At 42.8% G+C, this 22,302-nt stretch overlaps 1 protein-coding gene across 3 annotated transcripts; it reads left to right on the plus strand.

Moving 5' to 3' along the window:
• The first annotated feature begins 8,497 nt into the window (after positions 1–8,497).
• LOC116406488 (ficolin-1-like) lies at positions 8,498–22,302 on the plus strand. Of its 3 annotated transcripts, XM_031903654.1 has the most exons (8): positions 8,498–9,549; positions 9,743–9,787; positions 10,721–10,756; positions 11,922–11,951; positions 13,868–13,995; positions 16,560–16,689; positions 18,562–18,696; positions 20,274–22,302. In XM_031903654.1, the coding sequence occupies exons 3-8, from the start codon at positions 10,735–10,737 to the stop codon at positions 20,513–20,515; spliced, it is 687 nt and encodes a 228-aa protein (XP_031759514.1). In that variant the 5' UTR covers positions 8,498–9,549; positions 9,743–9,787; positions 10,721–10,734; the 3' UTR covers positions 20,516–22,302. The 3 variants fall into 3 exon arrangements, with proteins under 3 accessions (XP_031759514.1, XP_031759515.1, XP_031759513.1); XM_031903655.1 differs by lacking the exon at positions 11,922–11,951 and having other exon boundaries at positions 8,500–9,549; XM_031903653.1 differs by lacking the exons at positions 8,498–9,549; positions 9,743–9,787; positions 10,721–10,756 and having other exon boundaries at positions 11,230–11,951.

The raw sequence follows: 22,302 nt of genomic DNA on the forward strand, positions 1-22,302 counted from the left end.
CACATTGTTTGTATCAGGAATGGGTAAAAAAAAGAAGTTTATTTATTTTATTCTGGGAGAAACACAAAAATACCCTATTGTTTTATATACAAAGGCCACGAGAAAGTGGGTGTATATCAGTGGCCTTTCCCCTCCTCTCTCTGATCAATCCTTTTCCCCCTGCTGATCACTCACCCCTTCAGTTGTACCCCCTCCCGATTGCGTACAAGGAAAATGCCTACCCTGAGTTTAAAATAAGCATGGTTGCTAGGGTCAGTAAGCCTAACAACCAGATAGCAGTTTAAATGTCAAACTGCCAAGTCAAAATTAAAAGTAGTGATTAAAAAATATAATAAATATAATAAATATAATAATATAATAATATCACTTTCCTTGCTGCCCGCACATGGTAGCCACTGCTGCTTCTATATACAGCCCAAGTAGCTGAACGTTGTACAGGTATCGGACCCCTTATCCAGAAACCCATTATCCAGAAAGTTCCGAATTATGGAAAGGCCATCTCCCATAGACTCCATTGTAATCAAATAATTCACTTTTTTAAAAATTCTTTCCTTTTTCTCACTAATATTAAAACAGTACCTTGTACTAGATCCCAACTAAGATATAATTACCCCTTATTGGGGGCAGAACAATCCTATTGGGTTTATTTAATGGTTAAATGAATCCCTTTTCTCTGTAATAATAAAACAGTACCTGTACTTGATCCCAACTAAGATATAATTACCCCTTATTGGGGGCAGAACAGCCCTATTGGGTTTATTTAATGGTTAAATGATTCCCTTTTCTCTGTAATAATAAAACAGTACCTGTACTTGATCCCAACTAAGATATAATTACCCCTTATTGGGGGCAGAACAGCCCTATTGGGTTTATTTAATGGTTAAATGATTCCCTTTTCTCTGTAATAATAAAACAGTACCTGTACTTGATCCCAACTAAGATATAATTACCCCTTATTGGGGGCAGAACAGCCCTATTGGGATAAAAGACAAGTATGGAGGGGTAATGGGCTGGTACTGGGTCTCCCACCTCAGGTTGCCAGCAGTGCAAGTAGCGCTCCTGTGTGGTATCCATGGGGCAGTAGCCGTATCCAGTTGGAGGATTTCTGGTTTGGCAGAGATGTATCCAGGTGGCAGTATTTTATTATGGGTTCAAAATCACTGGGCCCCATGACATCTTCTTCCAAGGGCCTGTAAGTGTGAGTGTGTAATTCCAAGACTAGAAGAAACAGGATTTAAATAGTTTATTTAGTGTAAGTGAAGTTTATTTCGCTTGACTAACCAAATAGAAAAGAAGTTGGAATTATTTCTTGGGGGGACAGGTCCGCTTTAAAACCCAGTGGGTGTCAGTTTATATATTATTCCATGACAATGGAATCGGGTGCTTTGCAGACTTTTGAGATCCAAAATTTGATCAGGGCCTCCATGACTAACAAGGTTACAGATGGGAAGCAGTCTCACTATTCCTCAAGGAATGTTAGGAAATAAGTGTTCATAAAAGAACCTAACACTGGGCTTTAGAAATATCAAGGGGAGCAAATAGACAAGTGAAATCTCACTTTAGGTTGGTACAGGGAAGGGATGCCCCTCTTCTACTGTAATGCACAATGGGCAGTTTGGCAGTAGAAGAGAGGCTTACATCAACTATATCCCTCTGGTTGAGTTCAATTAGTATGTTCTATTGACAGAACGTTACACCTTGGGGGAGTAGGCACAAGTGATAGGACATTCTCTTCCGAAAGGATTTACCCATCAGGGGCCAATAACAGCACAATGGTCATAGTCACTTGAAAGTGATCACCCCAAGCTTTCAGGCCTTACAAATAGAACCTAGACGGGACAGCTTCAACCCCCTGGGTCTGTACACTTGGTGCCTACTTTTGGCCAGTGTACCCAGGCTCTAGTCCAGTGGTTCTCAACCTTTGGGTCGGGACCACTTTGGGGGTAGAATGACCCTTTCGCAGGGGTCGCCTGAGACCATTGGAAAACACATATTTCTGATGGTTTTAGGAATAATTTTATGGTTGGGGGTCACCACAACATGAGGAACTGTATTAAAGGGTCGCGGCTTTAGGAAGGTTGAGAACCACTGGTCTAGTCCTTAATATATCTCCTCAGTGGAGCTCACGATGCTCTCTAGCTACACTACTACTATCACTTCTAGAGTGATCTATGACATGGAATATCCTACCACTGGATTTCCTATCAGTCCTAGTCTTCTACCTGGTCCCAACTGTCTGCTCAGGTAGAATTCATAAAGGAAAAAGCCCAGAGCACACGTGTTCTTTGCAGTTTGGACTTTTCCACCTTATGCTCCACCCTGGCAGTAATATAGTATTTCTTATCATTAAGCCAGGGCTTCTTCCTTGGGACATTAAGGGGACGTGAGGGCTAAATCATGCCAGACTTAGTTCAAGAGAATGTATTTTAATGGTTTCTTCCTTTCATCCATCAACTAAATCCTTTTGTTCAGTTGTTCGTTTTGCACCAAATGAAATTCCAGTTTAGACATTTTAGACATGTATAACTCTCCCTTTTCTCAGAGTTATACATCCCCATGGTCTGTAGCTGTGCTTCTAAAGTGTATATTCCAATATATTCTGGTAGCTTTTGTGGTAGCCTTGTGTACAAAGGACAGGGTTGGACTGGACCACCGGGAAAAATCCCGGTGGGCCCCGGTGGCCCAGACCCGAGCCTTGCCAGTGCTCCCCCACCCGACTGCTCCTCCCCTGATGCGTTAAATGTACGCGCTCAGGGGAGAATGTCGGGTGGGGGGCCCTGCGAGGGGGGCCCCTGGGGGGGGGTGGGGGGTCAGGGGACATGGCCTGCGGGGGCACCTGCAGGGCCCCTGGGGCAGGAGCCCCGGTGAGCCTTCACCCCCCAGTCCAACTCTGACAAAGGAGGTACAGTAAATGCTGCTAATAATATACTTTTATTCACTAGGAGTGAAAGAAGACAGCGGAATGAACTTCTCATTATATGGTGAGTAAAAAATATGCAGAGTCCAAGGGCCAAACTATCGAATTACAATGATGGGTATAGGAGCCATCGGAGCAAGGGCTACATTAATGAGCCAAGCCAGTCCATTCTACATCAAAATCAAGCCTGCCCAATCAATATCTGGCTGATTTTAGGCTGATAATAAACAAAGAAAAGCTTCCAAGCACTCCGAACCTTCTGGGTTTAAAATCTCATCTTTATTAGTCCATTAAAATTCAAATGCCTAAGGCATTTGAATTTTAATGGACTAATAAAGATGAGATTTTAAACCCAGAAGGTTCGGAGTGCTTGGAAGCTTTTCTTCGTTTATTATTGGAATTATCCCCTTGGCTACGGGTTCGGGGCTTCGAGCACCCGGACCACTTTGGGACCCAGGTGAGTGTGCCTTGATCGCTATTTTGACTCCACAGATCTTTGTGTGGCTTATAACATTTGTGTCAGGCCTCACCTCTTTACTTGGTACGAATTTTTTGTTTGTAGATTTAAAGATTTAGCCATTCTTCACTTTACTTTTGTGACTTCTCTTAGTTTATTATAATCAATTAACTTTGTTATTTTGTTTTCGCTTGGTGTCTGATTTTAGGCTGGCCCAATCAATATCTGGCTGATTTTAGGCTGGCCCAATCAATATCTGGCTGATTTTAGGCTGGCCCAATCAATATCTGGCTGATTTTAGGCTGGCCCAATCAATATCTGGCTGATTTTAGGCTGGCCCAATCAATATCTGGCTGATTTTAGGCTGGCCCAATCAATATCTGGCTGATTTTAGACTGGATATCGATCAGGGAGGCCTATCGGGGGTGCCTCTCCAACCCCTAAAGCACTAGAATCAGCAGTTTAAATCTCCCCATGTATGGCCCCTTTACTCCCATATCACCCACCTTAGGAGGGCATACTGGGGCAAAGATCCACTCATTGGCGACCTCATCAAACAAGCAGATCTTATAGTGTATGGCCACCTTTATACACTCATTTGCTTTGTTTTCTGAGCACTGAAACACTCACACTCAAAAGCTGGAATTTTCGAATGTGTTTTTCTTATTCACTTACCGTATCTTGTTTTTTTAGTTGCCTCTCTTCCTGGTGCCTGGGGCACAGCTCACATATTTATTTAGCTGTTTGAACTTACTGATTTAAACTTACGTTTTTGGCCGGAACAAGTGCTCGGGCCAGAAAATATACATTTTATTTTCTGATTGAAAACTAGTTTAATGCCCCAAATTCCCTGTAACTAGGGGGCTATTTTGCAGCCATGTAGCATGCATCTAAATGATTTGCTAATTATCCGTGCTAATTCCTATGGGATTTTTAGAAGTGTATTTATCCATGGGTGAAAGTAGGAGTTCACCAATTGATAAATACACTTCTTAAAATCCCATAGGAATGAATAGAAAGTGGGTAAATTTTTATGTAATGAGCTCTAAACTCACATTTTGATAAATCTGCCTCTATGTATTATCTATATTATCAGGATATAAGAAATCATAGAAGTTTTACTGAAGGTTCAATACTTGTATAAAGCACTAAGGGGCTGATTCACAAAAGGTAAAAAAAAAAAACGAGTGTTATTTATAGAATGCGTTAAAAATATTCTTATACTTCTTATATTTGGAGAATTAACGATCGATTCACAAAAAGGACACTTGTCTGAATTAAGAAGCGATTTTATTGTTATTTATCTTGCGATGACAGATTTTTAAGCGTTATTTTAAAGCATGCGATATTTATGTGTTATTTCATAGCACTATTATGCTATTATCACGCTATTATGAAAACTCTAGGGCGATCACTTGATTCTCTTCTTCCCAATCCAACAAAAATCCCACTGCAAACTCCATGTTGTCTTCACAAACGCTCACGAACCGCAATGTTTTTGAGTAACGTCCACTCCAATTAGGTGTTATTATTAGCACTGATTATCGCCATATTTCATGCTTTTAACGCTTCAAATATGTCTGTGAATTATGCGTTAGTATTATTTCTATTAGATAATTATCGCAATGCAATGGAGATAACACGTTGCAGTAATTGAGATTTTTGTGCGTATGAAATGAGTAGTAACGCATGCGAAATTACTTTGGTGAATCATTACTTAATTAACAATCACTTTTTAATGTATAAAACTATGCGTTAAGTGTAAAGAACCTTTTGTGAATCGGCCCCTTAGGGGTATATTTATCATGCTGTGCAAAAAGTGGAGTGAACCATTACCAGTGATGTTTCCCAGGGCAACCAATCAGCAATTAGATTTCAACAGTTAGAAAACCAAAGCAAAGCATCTAATTGGCTGCTATGAGCAACATCACTGGTAATGTTTTACTCCACATTTTACACAACATGATAAATATACCCCTTTAGCTTACAGCAGGGGGTATATTCATGGGTGTTTGCAGTCATTAACCAAAAGCAGGGGGGCATAGTTTAAGTTGAGAGTATAAATCAATATGGTCTGTGCATGGTTCCTATGGTTAAAGCAGTGTTGGACTGGCCAACAGGATACCAGGAAAACTCCCGGTGGGCCCAGGTGTCAGAGTCATAATAAATAATTTGCTACAAATAGTAATGTCGATCTCCTCTCTGGCTGCTGTTGGATCAGTTCCATTAAACCAGCTAATTAGAGCCCTACTACAGGTATAGGACCTGTTATCCAGAATGCTCGGGACCAAGGGCATTCAGGATAAGAGGTCTTTCCGTAATTTGGATCTTCATACCTTAAGTCTAATAAGAAATCAATAAAACTTTAAATAAACCCAATAGTATTATTTTGCATGCAGTAAGGATTAATTCTATCTTAGTTGGGATCAAGTACAGGTACTGTTTTATTATTACAGAGAAAAGGGAATCATTTAACCATTAAATAAACCCAATAGGGCTGTTCTGCCCCCAATAAGGGGTAATTATATCTTAGTTGGGATCAAGTACAGGTACTGTTTTATTATTACAGAGAAAAGGGAATCATTTAACCATTAAATAAACCCAATAGGGCTGTTCTGCCCCCAATAAGGGGTAATTATATCTTAGTTGGGATCAAGTACAGGTACTGTTTTATTATTACAGAGAAAAGGGAATCATTTAACCATTAAATAAACCCAATAGGGCTGTTCTGCCCCCAATAAGGGGTAATTATATCTTAGTTGGGATCAAGTACAGGTACTGTTTTATTATTACAGAGAAAAGGGAATCATTTAACCATTAAATAAACCCAATAGGGCTGTTCTGCCCCAATAAGGGGTAATTATATCTTAGTTGGGATCAAGTTCAGGTACTGTTTTATTATTACAGAGAAAATGGAATCATTTAACCATTAAATAAACCCAATAGGGCTGTTCTGCCCCAATAAGGGGTAATTATATCTTAGTTGGGATCAAGTACAGGTACTGTTTTATTTTTACAGAGAAAAAGGAAATACATTTTAAAAATCTGAATAATTTAATTAAAATGGAGTCAATGGGAGCTTTCTGGATATTGGGTTTCTGGATAAGGGATCCCATACCTGTACCAGCATCCCTGTGGCTTTGCCCCACTGCACTTCATAAACCTATTCACGCATTTTTGCTTCAAAATAAGGAAATTGAACATAAAGTTCTACAGAGAAGTCAAGGGCATACCTTCAGAGTGGAATTACAGGTGAATTTACATTCTTTGTATTGCACAAATATCTGAATTCTACAGGGGAATGTTCTCATAAAATATCTGTGAGAAAGGAGAACGCGTCTATCATGGAGACACAGCCCTGGGCGCAGGTAAGGGGTTTGTGCCCCTGTTGGGCTGTTAGGGGCTTATTCTGATTACATGGAGTAACTATATACTGGGATCTGACTCAGTGCCATTATATTTATAGCCAACTTACTTCTTGGAATGGATAATTCCTTCAAAGACCTAAGTTTGGAACACAGATTCTGATGAATTATGACTGGAAAAAGATGAAATGATGACTTTTTAATCTCACAATTATTATGACTTGAAAAAATGTAAAATTATGACTTTTAAACTCATAACTATGACTTTAAAAAGTCTGACTCTTCCTACTTGGGTTGGGGTTGGGGTGCCTATAGCCTAAAAATGGTGTGCTGTGCACCTGTAGCCCTCATACATTGCCCCCATTTAGGGCCGTGACACACGGGGAGATTAGTCGCGGGCGACTTATTTCCCCGCAATGCCATCCCACTGGCTAGAATGTAAATCGCCGGTGGGATGGCATACATGGCGATACGATTTGCCGAAGTTGCTTTGAGAAGAAACTTCTGCGACTTCGGCAAATCGCGGCGCCGCATATGTCATCCCACCGGGGATTTATATTCTAGCCAGTGGGATGGCATTGCAGGCAGATTAGTCGCCTGCGACAAAGGAGATTTGTTGCGGCATATTCAGATGGATTTGTTGGGTAGATCTTTTAGATGAGGGGTCCTAAATTTTGGATAATGCCTTATTTAAAAGATCTAGCAGATAGAAGGGCGACTGTTGGCTCCCCACCCCTGGTAGCAGGGTGCTTCACCAATCCTCCAGTCTCCCCCCATCCGCTTCACTTATGTGCTCGGGGGGGGGTCAGACGGGTGGGGGGCCCTGCGGGGACGTGTGTGAAGGCTGCAAAACAAATTGTGCCCAGAATGCACCCAGGAAAACAGTGACAGTGTCTAAAAATATTTATTTTGAAGAAATATAAACTTTGTTGTTTTCTTTTCTTTTTTACAGGTAAGAGGGTGTTTCGGCTAAAGTGCGCTTCTGGGGGAATGTAATATGGGTCGCTACGGGAAAAAAAAGGTTGCGAGTTTTAAAGCTTGCCCCAGTGCCCAGTGTATGTAAAAAACACTTCTATGTTTAGTGACCCGTATTATATTGCGACAGCGCTAAACATTGGCAAACGTGCAAATATACACATATTATTCCATTCCCCCATATGAGGGAATCTGAAAACCTCCGGCTGTAATTGACCTTACGCATCATCCCAGGTTGTGGTATTTAGTGCCATTACGCACATTCATTCTGATTTATATTCAGCTTTATTTCTCATTTTTCATGGAAAGTTTGGAGAGAAGTTTAACCCGAAATCTGTTTTTCTTTCTTTTTATGCAACATCTGCGGATATCTGAGAAAACTAATTCTGCACGTAGGAACACAAGGATGACTTTGCCCAAATAGGTGTAACAAAATATTTACTTTGTGGTATTTCGGAAGAAAGGGCTGTTTAGCCTGAGAAACCACAAAACTAACGGCTCAGCTCCGCAAACCTTCAGACATGTTTTCTGCTGCATCTTTCAGTTCTTGGTGTTGATTTTTTACATTTAATGTGGTTTGAAAAGATCTGGGAGTTTTTTTTTGTCTAATTTATCTTTGACAATGTTTGTATTTATGTTTATGAAAAATAATAAAAACGACATTAAAAAATTCTCGGCATTTTGTTAATTTCGGAGACTTAGAGAATCTGCATTCAGATCAGCAATTACTAAACCTTTAATTAGGTAATTAGGTATATAGTGTCTCAAACATCGGCGCCGTAACCATCCCACTCCCAGCTTTGATTTTTTTGGAAACATTTCCCGAAGCCGCTGATAAAAAAAGTTTTGCGACTCCACAATAACCGACGGATGTGCGAATCCATCTAGTTTTGGTCTAAAATAGTTTAGGAAAGGTTTTGGGCATCTCTGGACAAGAAAGGTGAGTTAGATTGGGTATTTTTGGCTTTGCTGAACTGTGTGTGTTTGTGCATGTGTGTGCGTATTTGTGTATATGTGTCTTATGCTATTTAAACATCAAACCTGTTCAATTTTTACATTAAAGCACCAATGTATTGAATTAGTCCCCCTTTCAGGCCTGTCCAATATATTTTTTCCATAAAAATGCAATATATAAAACCTAAGCATTAGTGCCAACTTGATCCCTGATCTGGCCGAGGTTATCTTGCTGCTTGCCAGGGGCATTTCTGGGCCCCAGACCCTAAGGAAGTCTTCCTGTTGCCGAACCCCCCACGCTCACAAATTCAGTGTCAGGGGGGTCAAGGGGACTTCCACTCTGCATTGCACTCGAAGAGCTGCATTTCTAGTTTTATAACCAGAATTTCAAGAATTTCATCTCTTAAAGTTACCAGGAGATGCTTTTTGCTGCCCCAGGTAATGTGCAGGACACTGCGGGCTAAGGCTACAGTCTACCCCCAGCAAACTGACCTCTCTCTACTGAGCATCTCAGAAATCCCTGACAGAAGTAGGGAAGGAGGAGCTCTGCCCATTGCCCCTGCACTTACCCTGGTCTAACAGTAATAAGGAAAGGCTTTAACCTTTTATTAAATCAATCTTGGGCAGCTGACAGCTCAAAAATAACCCCCAAAACAAGTTATTCATTTGTGAAACAGCCAATTCACCTGCCAGAAAGACATGTCTCTGATCTCTAGTTGTGTTTAACTACATATATTTTTCCCTCGTGATTATTTAATGATTCTACTGTTTATCTTATTGTTACTTAAATGTGTGCACAGATCCAACCCCGAATGATTATTACCGAATACGCCCGTGTACTGAGCTTCTAAAGGGAGATCCGGGAATCCCCGGGCCGCAAGGTGAGTGACTCTCCTCAACCAGAAATGTTCTTTCTTTCCATAAAGCTGTATAACTGGCCTGTCTGTAGTTCATCTTTATAACCCCACACGAATCTGTGCTTATCCAGTATATAAAGCCCTATACTGACTGTAGAATATAATGTGACAGTTAGGCATATTGCTGCTACTTAATATTTATTCCATTTCTTTTCAGGGCTGAAAGGCGATCCTGGTATCAGTGGGACAAATGGGGAAAAAGGTTTGTACAAGGGATTCAATTAGATTTGGCATCATTAGAGATCAGGTATCAGAATGGCACTCAATAGTAAGAAATCCAAGTCTGGCTTGGGACTCCTCCAGTTACATGTATGTATGTATGTATGTATATCTTTATATATATATTACATGGGAGTAGGAGAAACAATAGTATAGCTGAAAGCAGTTCTAATGTGTAGCGCTGGCTCCTTCTGAAAGCTCAGACTCAGGCACACTTTACTGCTGCGCTGCAAGTTGGAGTGATATCCCCCCCCCCCAGCAGCCGATCAGCAGAACAATGGGAAGGGAGCAAGATAGCAGCTCCCAGTAGGTATCAGAATAGCACTCAATAGTAAGAAATCCAAGTCTGGCTTGGGACTCCTCCAGTTACATGGGAGTAGGAGAAACAATAGGTTAGCTGAAAGCAGTTCTAATGGGTAGCGCTGGCTGAAAGCTCAGACTCAGGCACAATGCACTGAGATGGCGCCTACACACCAATATTACAGCTACAAATACATTTATTGGTTCAAGAATAACATTTTAAATGGTAGAATCAATTATTTGGAATGTGAACAGTGTAATATAGTAATAAAAACTATACCATAAAAATAAAACTATTTTTTACACCCTGAGGATAAGTTGACATTTTTCTGAGGCCTTTCCAAATCATCAGTATAAATAAACCCACATACTGGAAAGGCCTACGGTCTCAGCTTTTTCCTTTGCAAGAGATAATAGACACCTGCAGGCACCTGTAACCCTAACTGTTAGCTCCATATCTATCCATCATATGGGTGAGGCATGGGTGTTGATAAGACCTGTGCAGGGAAGCATAGAAAATTCAGCTGGTCCCGTGCCAAGAAATGGTTCCAGAGATTATATTTATGCCAATATACATTTCCCCTTTGAATCCGTTAACCAAAACTTGTTTATACAGGCGATCCTGGTGAGATGGGAGCACAAGGTCCTAAAGGTAAGTAAAAAATCCTTTTATAAGATTTAAGTTGTTCCTTTTTGGCGGTTCCACATATTTCTCATATTATGGCTTGTGCATGGCCCCAATATATTATACGTATATATACTGTAACACTATTTTGGCTATAATAGGGTGAAACCGGGCTAGAAGTAGAGCATGTGTTACATGCGACTCCCTTTCTTAGGATGGGCCTCCGCTATGTGGGAGAAATTGAGATAGGAACTGAGGGTGTTGTTGAACTGCAACTTTCTGGAGCTGTGTGGTGAAGTAGAAATAAATGGACGCCAGAGAGGTTCTTGTGGTAAACTATGATACAGATTTATTGGTGCATGACAATGATGAAAATCAGGGTTATCATACTAACAGACAGGCAGATTTAGATGGTATGAAAGGAATACACTCTTAGGCACTCTTTTATCCAACCTCTTGGTAGAAACACACCTTTCAGCCAATACCCCTTGGGAGGTAGCCCAGGTAGTAGGAACTTCTTCAGGTTGATAACCCCTAGTGTATGAGTACTCCGGTGAGTAGGGATCAGGGTTATTCTACTCCTGTCTCTATCTTTAATCCACGTCCCTACACTGAGGCAACATTGCCGGATAGGAGAACTACTCCTGGATCTAAACACTCCTTGATGGGGCTATTAACTGCCCTTACTGGCTAGAGCTGACTAAGCTCACTTTCCTAGAAAGTGCTGTTAACAATCTGCTGTTCTTGCTAACCTCATTCACGGGGCCCTGTCCCCGACTTTCTCTAGAGGGATAATGCCTCTGGGGTACAAAATGGCTTCTGGGGCCTATGGTCTGCTCCCAGGCTCAATGGAGTGTTGCTGGAGAGCAGACTGCAGCCAAAGAGGAAGCCACACCCTCCTGCCAGACACTATATCAGTCTGCAGGGGGTGAGAACAACCTGACTAACCCAATAAGGGATAGTGTATTAAACTGTAACTTAAGTACAGGGGCTTTACCCAATAACAATAAAGGTGTGAAGAGGTAGGGATATGAAGCCATAAGGAGCTTAACCCTATGGGTCCCTACAATACCTTTACCACTCCCTAAGACTCACCTGGTTTCTTACTTAGTACCAATCTACTCTTCAGCCAGTCCTTCGATGGGTAACCTCTTGCCCTTTAATGCTTTTTATCATGTGCTTTTATCAACAGGAGAAAAAGGCACTAGTAACTTATCATATGGTGAGTAAAAATTGTTCACCTTATAAAAAAATAACATACAAAAATAATTTACAGTCACAAGACTGTTCTATCCAACTGTTCAACAAATGCCTAACTGCCCATAGTGGCAGATGTGTATGAGATCAGTGGTCTCCAACCTTTTTTGCACCATGGACCAGTTTCAAGCAAGACAATTTTTCCGAGGACCAGGGGTGGTGGATATAGACCTGAGCTTGTTTCCCTACGCCCAGCCCCCTTGCTCTTCTCACTCCCACCTAAGTGGTGACATCCCCTGACACTTAATATGGAGCTTTAAGTACTTTGGTCCTTTTCACGATCAGTAGAAAGCTCCCTGGACTTCGCATAGCAGTTGATATGGAGTTGGGATCACAGGTTATTGGGACAAGAGGTGGCCCAGTTTAGCACAGCCCACGGCCCAGCACTGGTCCCTGGCCCGGTGCTTGGGGACCCCTGTATTAGATGACAGGAACCTGAATAGGATAATTCACTGGTGCTTCCGATCAGCCATCTAGGGCCCAAAAACTTGCTTGAATATGTCGGAATGGGATTCCCTAAGACAGTGATCCCCAACCAGTGGCTCAGGGGTAACATGTTGCTCCCCAACCCCTTGAATGTTGCTCTCAGTGCCCCCAAAACCAGGGAGTTATTTTTGAATTCCTGGCTTAGTGACAAGTTTTGGTTGACTAAAAACAATTTACTACCAAATAAAGCCCCTGTAAGCTGATAGGGTGAATAGAGGCTACCTAATAGCCAATCACAGCCCTTATTTGGCTCCTCCATGAACTTTTATGGTGCTTGTGTTGCTCTCCAAGTCTTTTTACATTTGACTGTGGCTCATGAGTAAAAAAGGTTGGGGATCCCTACCCTAAGACAACTGAGCTCCAAGTTCCTTGGTAGAAATGGGAAATTCCTTTTGACTTGGCCAATGAGTGCAGCTTTCTTCTGCTACACAGTTAGGTTTATTAAACAGGCCAGGAATTTAGTATATACTTAACTGTTTGCTCAACATGCTCTATTTAATAATAAAATCCTAAAGATATCACATTGATTTATATGAATAAATATTACAGTGTGTGGTGCATGGCTGTATTATGGTCCAGCGCTGCTCTTGGTACCGTCTGTCTGTGTGCATTGGAGAATTTTTAGTGGTAGTAATGTGCTCAGAGGTGTGTACACGTGATGCTCCTTTTGCCCGTGGCGCATTGCAAGTTACACTCCTACCCACAATCGCCCCTTAAAGCTGCTGCCCTAGGTACAAGCCCTCGAGTGCCTATATGGTAAATACGCCTCTGGTCTGCTGGCAGCAGTTGGATATGTGACGGTGCAGGGAGTCGCCATCATAGCTGGAGAAAATGTAGATTTGGGGTGGCTTAGCACACCAAAAAAAAGGCCAAGTGCTATTTGTTTACATATAATTCTGACAATATAGTTATCTGTGAGCTTTCAATTGGTTGGCTCCCCAGATATAATGTTTACACTCCTCCCTTAGGGGGGTCATGCTTTCAGAACAACCCATGGATCTCTAAACCTGCCGTACCTGTAAAGGCCTGCGCATTCTGCGGTGTATATTGTACAGGTACTTGGAACTCTACTCAAGGGATGAGTACATGAGAACACTTTACTAGTTGACTTCTGCTTTGGTGGTAGGATATGATTTTTAAAACCCAACTTCAGTCTTTCCCATTCAACTGGGATGAGATCTGATGAGTAGGATGGCCATGTTCCTTAGAAACCACCAGCGAGGGCACCAGTTTTTATTGCTGTGCCCCGATAAAACATGGAGGAGTCATGATGTAACAATGAAAGCAAAATATTGGATCTTGTCCCAATGTAATTAATTGCTTAATCAGCCTGGTTTCCGCAACCTGGTGTCTGAAGTTCTATTGTTCTACTGTTATATTGTTCTATTGTTCTAGTTGCAAGGAACTGCAAGGAGCTGCTGGATCAGGGGGTGGTAATGAGCGGTTGGTACACAATATACCCGGATGGGATGGCGCCCCTGCAGGTTCTGTGTGACATGGACACTGATGGGGGAGGTTGGATAGTAAGTACCAACAGTCTGCCCATCTTTGATAAACATGTTTTATACCATTAACTCCTCTGGAAACTGCTTTTATTTCCCATCAGACCTTACATTCTTTTTCATCTAATATCCAACATAAAAACAATCCCTTTAAAGCTCCTCTACTGGCAGCGCCTCATAGCTGTCACTCAGGGGCGGGCCAAGCCGACCGGGCGCCCTAGGCAACCCGGTCGGCCAACTCCGCCCACCTCCCCGCCCCCCCCGAACGGCGCATGCACGGCAAAGCACAGGAGGCGGTGCCGGGGGGGAGGGGCGATTAGATCGGTCATTGCCTCCGCCGCTAATGACAAGCGGCGGAGGCAATGACAAAGTAGCACTAGGGGTAGGCAGGAGAGGCTCCTGCCCGGCGCCCCTCAATCGTTGCGCCCTAGGCAGCTGCCTCTTCTGCCTACCCCTAGTTCTGGCCCTGCTGTCACTCATGGGAGATCCAAATCCAAAATATGCATGCTTAGTAGAGATGTAGTGAACTGTTCGCCGGCGAACTAATTCGCGCGAACATCGGGTGTTCGCAAGTCCGCAAATTCACGAACTTTTGGCAATGTTCGACATTTTGGGTTCGCCGTGTTTCTTTTTGCGCCGCGTTTTTTCCGCCGCGTTTTTTCGCTTCAGTTTTTCGCCTTTGCGCATACATAGGAATAGCTTGGGTTTTTTTTTTGGCGTTATTTTTTGGCGTTTTTTTTTGGCGTTATTTTTTTGCGGTTTTCTTTTTGGCGTTTTTTTTACAAAGTATTTTTCAGAGAAATTTTTGCTTGATCCCCCTCCTGCATGCCACTGTCCAGGTCGTGGCACCCTTTAAACAACTTTAAAATCAGTTTTCTGGCCAGAAATGGCTTTTCTAGGTTTTAAAGTTCGCCTTCCCATTGAAGTCTATGGGGTTCGCAAAGTTTTGTCGAAAGTCCGCGAACGGGTCCGCGAACATTTTTGGCGATGTTCGCTACATCCCTAATGCTTAGGGGAGATACCTACTTTATTTGAATTATTAGCAAGACCTGTAGGCCAGTGTATTGCACCGTAGGTCATGTCTGAACTGGGATTCAAAATAGGCCCTGGCATTTCAAGTACACAGAGGCCCAAACAGCCCCCCAGCAGCCCAATAAATAGTGAGTGTCTGTGGCATCTTACAGCCCCCCTGGCATTCCCAGTACCCAGAGGCACAAACAGCCGCCCCAGCCCAATAAATAGTGACTGTCTGTGGCACCTTACAGCCCCCCTGGCATTCCCAGTACCCAGAGGCACAAACAGCCCCCCCCCAGCCCAATAAATAGTGACTGACTGTGGCACCTTACAGCCCCCCTGGCATTCCCAGTACCCAGAGGCACAAACAGCCCCCCCCCCCCAGCCCAATAAATAGTGACTGTCTGTGGCACCTTACAGCCCCCCTGGCATTTCCAGTACCCAGAGGCACAAACAGCCCCCCCAGCCCAATAAATAGTGAGTGTCTGTGGCACCTTACAGCCCCCCTGGCATTCCCAGTACCCAGAGGCACAAACAGCCCCCCAGCCCAATAAATAGTGACTGTCTGTGGCACCTTACAGCCCCCCTGGCATTCCCAGTACCCAGAGGTACAAACAGCCCCCCCAGCCCAATAAATAGTGAGTGTCTATGGCACCTTACAGCCCCCCTGGCATTCCCAGTACCCAGAGGCACAAACAGCCCCCCCAGCCCAATAAATAGTGAGTGTCTATGGCACCTTACAGCCCCCCTGGCATTCCCAGTACCCAGAGGCACAAACAGCCCCCCCCAGCCCAATAAATAGTGACTGTCTGTGGCACCTTACAGCCCCCCTGGCATTCCCAGTACCCAGAGGCACAAACAGCCCCCCCAGCCCAATAAATAGTGACTGTCTGTGGCACCTTACAGCCCCCCTGGCATTCCCAGTACCCAGAGGCACAAACAGCCCCCCCAGCCCAATAAATAGTGAGTGTCTATGGCACCTTACAGCCCCCCCTGGCATTCCCAGTACCCAGAGGCACAAACAGCCCCCCCCAGCCCAATAAATAGTGACTGTCTGTGGCACCTTACAGCCCCCCTGGCATTCCCAGTACCCAGAGGCACAAACAGCCCCCCAGCCCAATAAATAGTGAGTGTCTGTGGCACCTTACAGCCCCCCTGGCATTCCCAGTACCCAGAGGCACAAACAGCCCCCCCAGCCCAATAAATAGTGACTGTCTGTGGCACCTTACAGCCCCCCTGGCATTCCCAGTACCCAGAGGCACAAACAGCCCCCCAGCCCAATAAATAGTGAGTGTCTGTGGCACCTTACAGCCCCCCTGGCATTCCCAGTACCCAGAGGCACAAACAGCCCCCCCAGCCCAATAAATAGTGAGTGTCTATGGCACCTTACAGCCCCCCTGGCATTCCCAGTACCCAGAGGCACAAACAGCCCCCACCAGCCCAATAAATAGTGACTGTCTATAGGATCTTACAGCAGCCCCTCTGGCATTTGCCAGAACCCACAGATTGCCAGTCCGGTCCTGCCCAGAGCCCAGGGCAGTATTACCTGCAACTTTCTTTATCCTGCGCAGGTTTTCCAAAGACGCTACGATGGCTCAGTAGACTTCTACCTTGGCTGGGATTCCTACAGGAGGGGGTTTGGCAGCCGCCTGACTGAGTTCTGGTTGGGGAATGACAATCTCAGTAATTTCACATCGGCAGGTATAGTTTTTTCATTTGTTCATTGTTACTTGGTTGATATAAATTAAGAAAAAAAGACTACTTCTAAATGGCCCTGGTTCCTTTGGGAAAACATATCTAATACCACCAAGAACATGTAATACTGTATAAGAATCATTCAGTATTTCAGTATTTACATCAGAGATGCCCACCCTGCAGCCCTATTAACTGCAACTCTGAGCATTATAATTCTCATCCACACAGAAGGCCCCTCATTGTTTGGTGCCTCCCCTTCCATGATTGGGTGATACAGTTCTGTACTGGGACCCATGACAGTAGAGATGGCCGTACGTGGGCAGGTTTGGCAGTGCAGTTGGAATCAGCCAAATTGCTCAGCTCCTGGGTATCTGTACCTGTTTAGTGTCAGGTCGTTACTTGGTGACTCCACCGCTAGGGATGCCCCCTGGCAGATATATTGCTGGCCTGACCAGTAAAAATGATGCTTCTCCCAATAGGGAGAAAATATATAGAAAGGCTGTTATTTTTTCCGGAAAGGTGGCAGCCCTACCCACCACCCAGGCACTTTGGCCATGTTGCCAACACAATGTGATGCCATTACAACATCCACTTGTGGGTGGCACTTGAAGGGGTTGCTCACCTTTAAATTAACTTTTAGTATGACATAGAGAGTGATATTCTGAGACCATTTGTAACTGGTCTTCATTTTTTATTTTTTCTGGTTTTTCAGTTATTCAGCTTTTTGTTCAGCAGCTCTTCAGTTTGGCATGTGAGCAACTATGTGGTTGCTAGGATCTTATTTACTTTAGCAACCAAGCAGTTGTTTGAATGAGAGACTGGAATATAATCAGGTAAGGGACTGAATAGAAAGATAAGTGATAAAAAGTAACAATACAGGTATCGGACCCCTTATCCGGAAACCCGTTATCCAGAAAGCTCCAAATTACGGAATGCCCTTCTCCCATAGACTCCATTTTAATCTAATAATTCAGAATTTTAAAACTGATTTCCTTTTTCTATGTAGAAATAAAACAGAACCTTTTAATTGATCCCAACTAAGATATAATTAATCCTCATTGGGGGCAAAACAATCCTATTGGGTTTAATTAATGTTTTATTGATTTTTTAGTAGACTTAAGGTACTGAGATCCAAATTACGGAAAGACCCCTTATCCAGAATACCCTTGGTCCCGAGCATTCTGGATAATAGGTCCCATACCTGTATCAATAAAACTGCAGCCTCACAGAGAAATAGATATCTGGCTGCCGGGGACAGTGACCCCCCCCCCCCTTCCTCCCCATTTGAAAGCTGGAAGGAGGCAGAAGAGGAAGGCAAATAATTTAAAAACTATAAAAAATAAATAATAAAGGCCATTTGCAAAGTTGCTCTAGGAATAGAGCATTCTATAATATACTAAAAGTTAATTCGAAGGTGAGCCACCCCTTTAATTGCTTTAAGTTCCTGTCTGATCATTTGGTTTATTTACTCCTGACCTGATCCCTACTGAACTTCACACTATGACTCTGGTATGACTCCATTTATACCGCACTGTTGCCTGTTCCTAAGTGCCGGCTTTGTCCATAGTCCCTTCCTCTTGGTCCTAATGGCCTTGCAGCCCTGAAAGGCAGGGGTCAATCTTTCCACTCTCATCTGCCCCATTCTAAAGCTCCACCTGCTTAATACAAGGTGGGCATGTATATATTACTTATAGTATACAATATCTACCCAGCCAGCCCAGGGGCCAATCAGGTGGGGCCAATGTATTTCCAACTTAACCCGAGAGAAAGTCGGTCTGAGTGGAAAAAGTAAAATCTAATGTATGGAAATGAGCATAAGAACATTCCGTTGCGTTACTGGGCATTCACCTACAGTAATGAGCCTTTCTGTTTCCTTAGGAACATGGGAAATGCGAGTCGATATGAAATACTATGATAACATACAGCATTATGCAAAATACTCGTCTTTCAAGGTTTTACCAGAGTCGGACAGTTATAGACTAATAATCGGCCCATATGTTGCCGGTGATGCAGGTAAGAAGGGACATTTTAATTGTTTGTTATGTTTGAACCATCCCTGCTTCAGAATACTGAATGTCACAAAATGTTGTTTATTCAAGTTTCCTCTCTCCCTGAAGCCCAATTCCCTGTTAGTGCTTCTGGTCTGTACGCTATGTAAAGTTCTGTATATCCACTGACAGGGCTGGAATCCCCCTGACGCTGCACACACAGATTTCTGGCACAAAATACTCAATTTTTAGCCAAAATGTGCTCTGTGTTTAGTGACCTGTAGGCAGATCCTGGTCCTGTTAGTTCACACAGATACAGGCAGAATGGGGGACAAAACATTGTTTTCTTCACCAGTGTTGTTACTCTGGCAGAAAAATGTGGTATTTGGGTCCAACAGAAAATTCCTTATTCTTCAGAGAGTGGGTATATAGAGCTGCCAAACAAATATGTTTTGACTCAAATAAGTAAATTGTTAAGCACCGTTATTCTGTGATTAAGCATGTATTAATCAGATTGCAAACCATAAGGTCACAGAACCCCTAGTGACTTCTAATATCCTTATAAAATACAATAGGGGGTACATTATCCATAATAATACATGTGTAAAATTAAAAGTTCCTTGTATAACTCAGCCTGCAGCCTTGTGCCTTTATATGGGCACAGAACCCCCTCAGTGACTTCTAATATCCTTATCATTTACAGTAGGGGGTACATTATCCCTTATAATACATGAGTGATACTCAGAGTTCCCTGTATAACTCAGCCTGCAGCCTTGTGCCTTTATATGGGCACAGAACCCCTCAGTGACTGATAATATCCTTATCATTTACAGTAGGGGGTACATTATCCCTTATAATACATGAGTGATACTCAGAGTTCCCTGTATAACTCAGCCTGCAGCCTTGTGCCTTTATATGGGCACAGAACCCCCTCAGTGACTTCTAATATCCTTATCATTTACAGTAGGGGGTACATTATCCCTTATAATACATGAGTGATACTCAGAGTTCCCTGTATAACTGAGCCCTTGGGTTGAACCCTGACATGGCCATGGAACTGTTCAGAGGCTAATATCCATATTTGTACCCTAAAGGTGGCCCTGTCCCACATACAAATGGAATTGTTTGGGCAGGGAGAAGCAGCTGTTCCTCCAGCTCTCAGCCCAGCAATAGAATACTGAAGCACAGTTAATACAATTTTAAGCAAGGTTAATTAAAGCCTGGGCCTACAGCATGGCAGCACTCATGGGTCATTGTCTGCAACAAAACATTGTATGCAACATGCATAATAACAACAGAAATATTTCACATAGAAAGTTCCTAAATTGGATTCAGTGGATCAATTATTTGCCAATCAGGCTAACAGAGAGCCCCGCCCTTTTTGAAAATATCCACAGCCACAATGAGGGCAAATCTAGACACAACCTGCCCTACTCGTAACAATACTCCACTTATTGGTCATTTGCTGTCATTACTGTATCGGCACTAAGCCAATGAAAGTGAATTGCTGCTCTGGGCACCGGGACAAACTTGTAACCATGTAATTAATATCCCACAGGACTGTACCTGCCTAATGTCTTTTTCTCATTCTTCCCTCATAAGGAGACTCCATAATCCGTACCAACTACTCAAAATTCACCACAAAGGACCGGGACAATGATGATATGCCTGTAGATAACTGTGCTGACTTCGGCCACGGAGCCTGGTGGTACACGAGTTGCTATAATGCCAACTTGAACGGACTGTATCTGATACAGGGCTATAGTATACAAAGCAACTGCTGGCTCACCTTAGGAAACTATTATTCCTTAAAATTCAGTGAGATGAAAATGAGGCCAGCGTAAGGCTTCCGATTCACAGCTGATTTGCTGCTATGTGGCATATTGTGCAATTTGGCGACACACGTAGATGATACATATTACTGACAGCTTGTATATCATAATCCTGGTCAGTCATTGACCAATACACATACTAACTGGTTAACAACCAATCAGAACGCATGCATTTTTGGTAGTCAGTTGTAGCGCAATAACTTTTGAGTGGGGTTGTTCAGAACACTCACACACAGAACAATGGGTCATCCAATAAGTTTGGTAGATGCATGTGTGTCCATCTTAAAACAGTTCAGTTGTTATTCAGTTACCATGCCTGATAATTGTATATTTCATATTAATTCATAGACCCATCTTCTAAAATACCCAATCATCTCCGTAAGGCACGACAAAATCATAGTTTAGGAATGTTAAATAAGTGCCCCTACTACTCTCAGCTGTAGTCCAAACAAGCTTTTGGGCTGAAAGATGAATGCCCTTGCCCTGGTGTATAAGCAGGGAGTCAATAATCTGAATAACAACAAAACAGTGCAACACAAAACCACATGTAAAAGGACGACCGTGACAATTCTAAACAACGTTGACTTCATTCCAAAATTCAGAGTAATGATAGCTTGTCTCCTGAATTTCTGAGTAGTTGTTATTAGTCCCCAAATGCTCTGATGAAGGGCGGCTTCTCCCCTAAATTTCATAGGAAGGGTGAATTTGCCCATCAATACCTTAAGTAAGATGGTTTACCAACCATATTGCTGTGGACGAATGGCTTGTCCTTCAATATCCTTCACAAAGAAGAATGAAGGCTTGTCTCCCAAATATTTGAGAAGGGGTCGCTTGTCCTTCAGAAAACCAGAGTAAGGGTGGGTTTCCTTTTAAACCTCTGAAGAAAGGGAGGTGCATTCTCCCAAATGATGAGGATGAGTGACTTTCACCATGAGTTCATGATGAAGGGGGACTTCCCAAAGTCCCTTAGAAGGGTGGCTTCCCTTGTAAAATCCTGAGGAAGGGGCTTGTCTCCCGTAAAAGTTAATTTTGTGTTCAAAAGAGGGTTTGGAATAACACTTTGTGCTTGTTTTCCATGTCATGCTTGTTCCTTTGTATTCCTTCCATTTGCTGTTCCAAATAGCAGAGCCAGATGTACCTTCCTTAGGAGAAGCCTTTTTTTGGTTTTTGGGTTGATGGTTTCAGGGTTTCTTCATATAACATATTTTAAACTGTGAGGTGTTTGATTTTAATGAAGTTTGATATCTCTGCAATATATAATTTTAAACAATATGCAAAATTAAAGGGAAAGTATACCAGCTTTTGGAAAACTGTTGCAATAAATAGGGCTTGAGCTGAATGCACTTTTTGCCTATGTTTTGCCCAGTGATATCTATGTGTTGTGTTATTTCTTGCACTGAATAGGACAACATTTGAAAATGAAACTAACATTCTATTTCCTGATCCCAAAGAGCAAAGTCAAACAAAACAGCAGTCCACTTAGGCACCTCCTTATGAATAAACTCCTCCCTTTCCCAACTACAGACCACTATCTTTTCACATATCATTATACATAGCTTTATCAGTGGACTGGGAGCTCCCAGTATCCTGCTCAGCCTTTGAAGTGTTGGGTTAAAGCTTGACCATCAATGTTGTAAACTCTCACAGTCAGTCCTTTACTGTCACCGGAGTCATTACTTCCCTTCACCTGTGTTTTGTCATGATATTCTGTAACCCTTGTGCTTGATTTGCTCTGTTGTTGTTCCATATCCCTGTCTGTGAGCTGATACTGAATGAATAAATGCTGTGCCACATCTGTA

This window comes from Xenopus tropicalis, chromosome 6, assembly GCF_000004195.4.
Source record: "Xenopus tropicalis strain Nigerian chromosome 6, UCB_Xtro_10.0, whole genome shotgun sequence".
Taxonomy (NCBI): Eukaryota; Metazoa; Chordata; class Amphibia; order Anura; family Pipidae; genus Xenopus; species Xenopus tropicalis.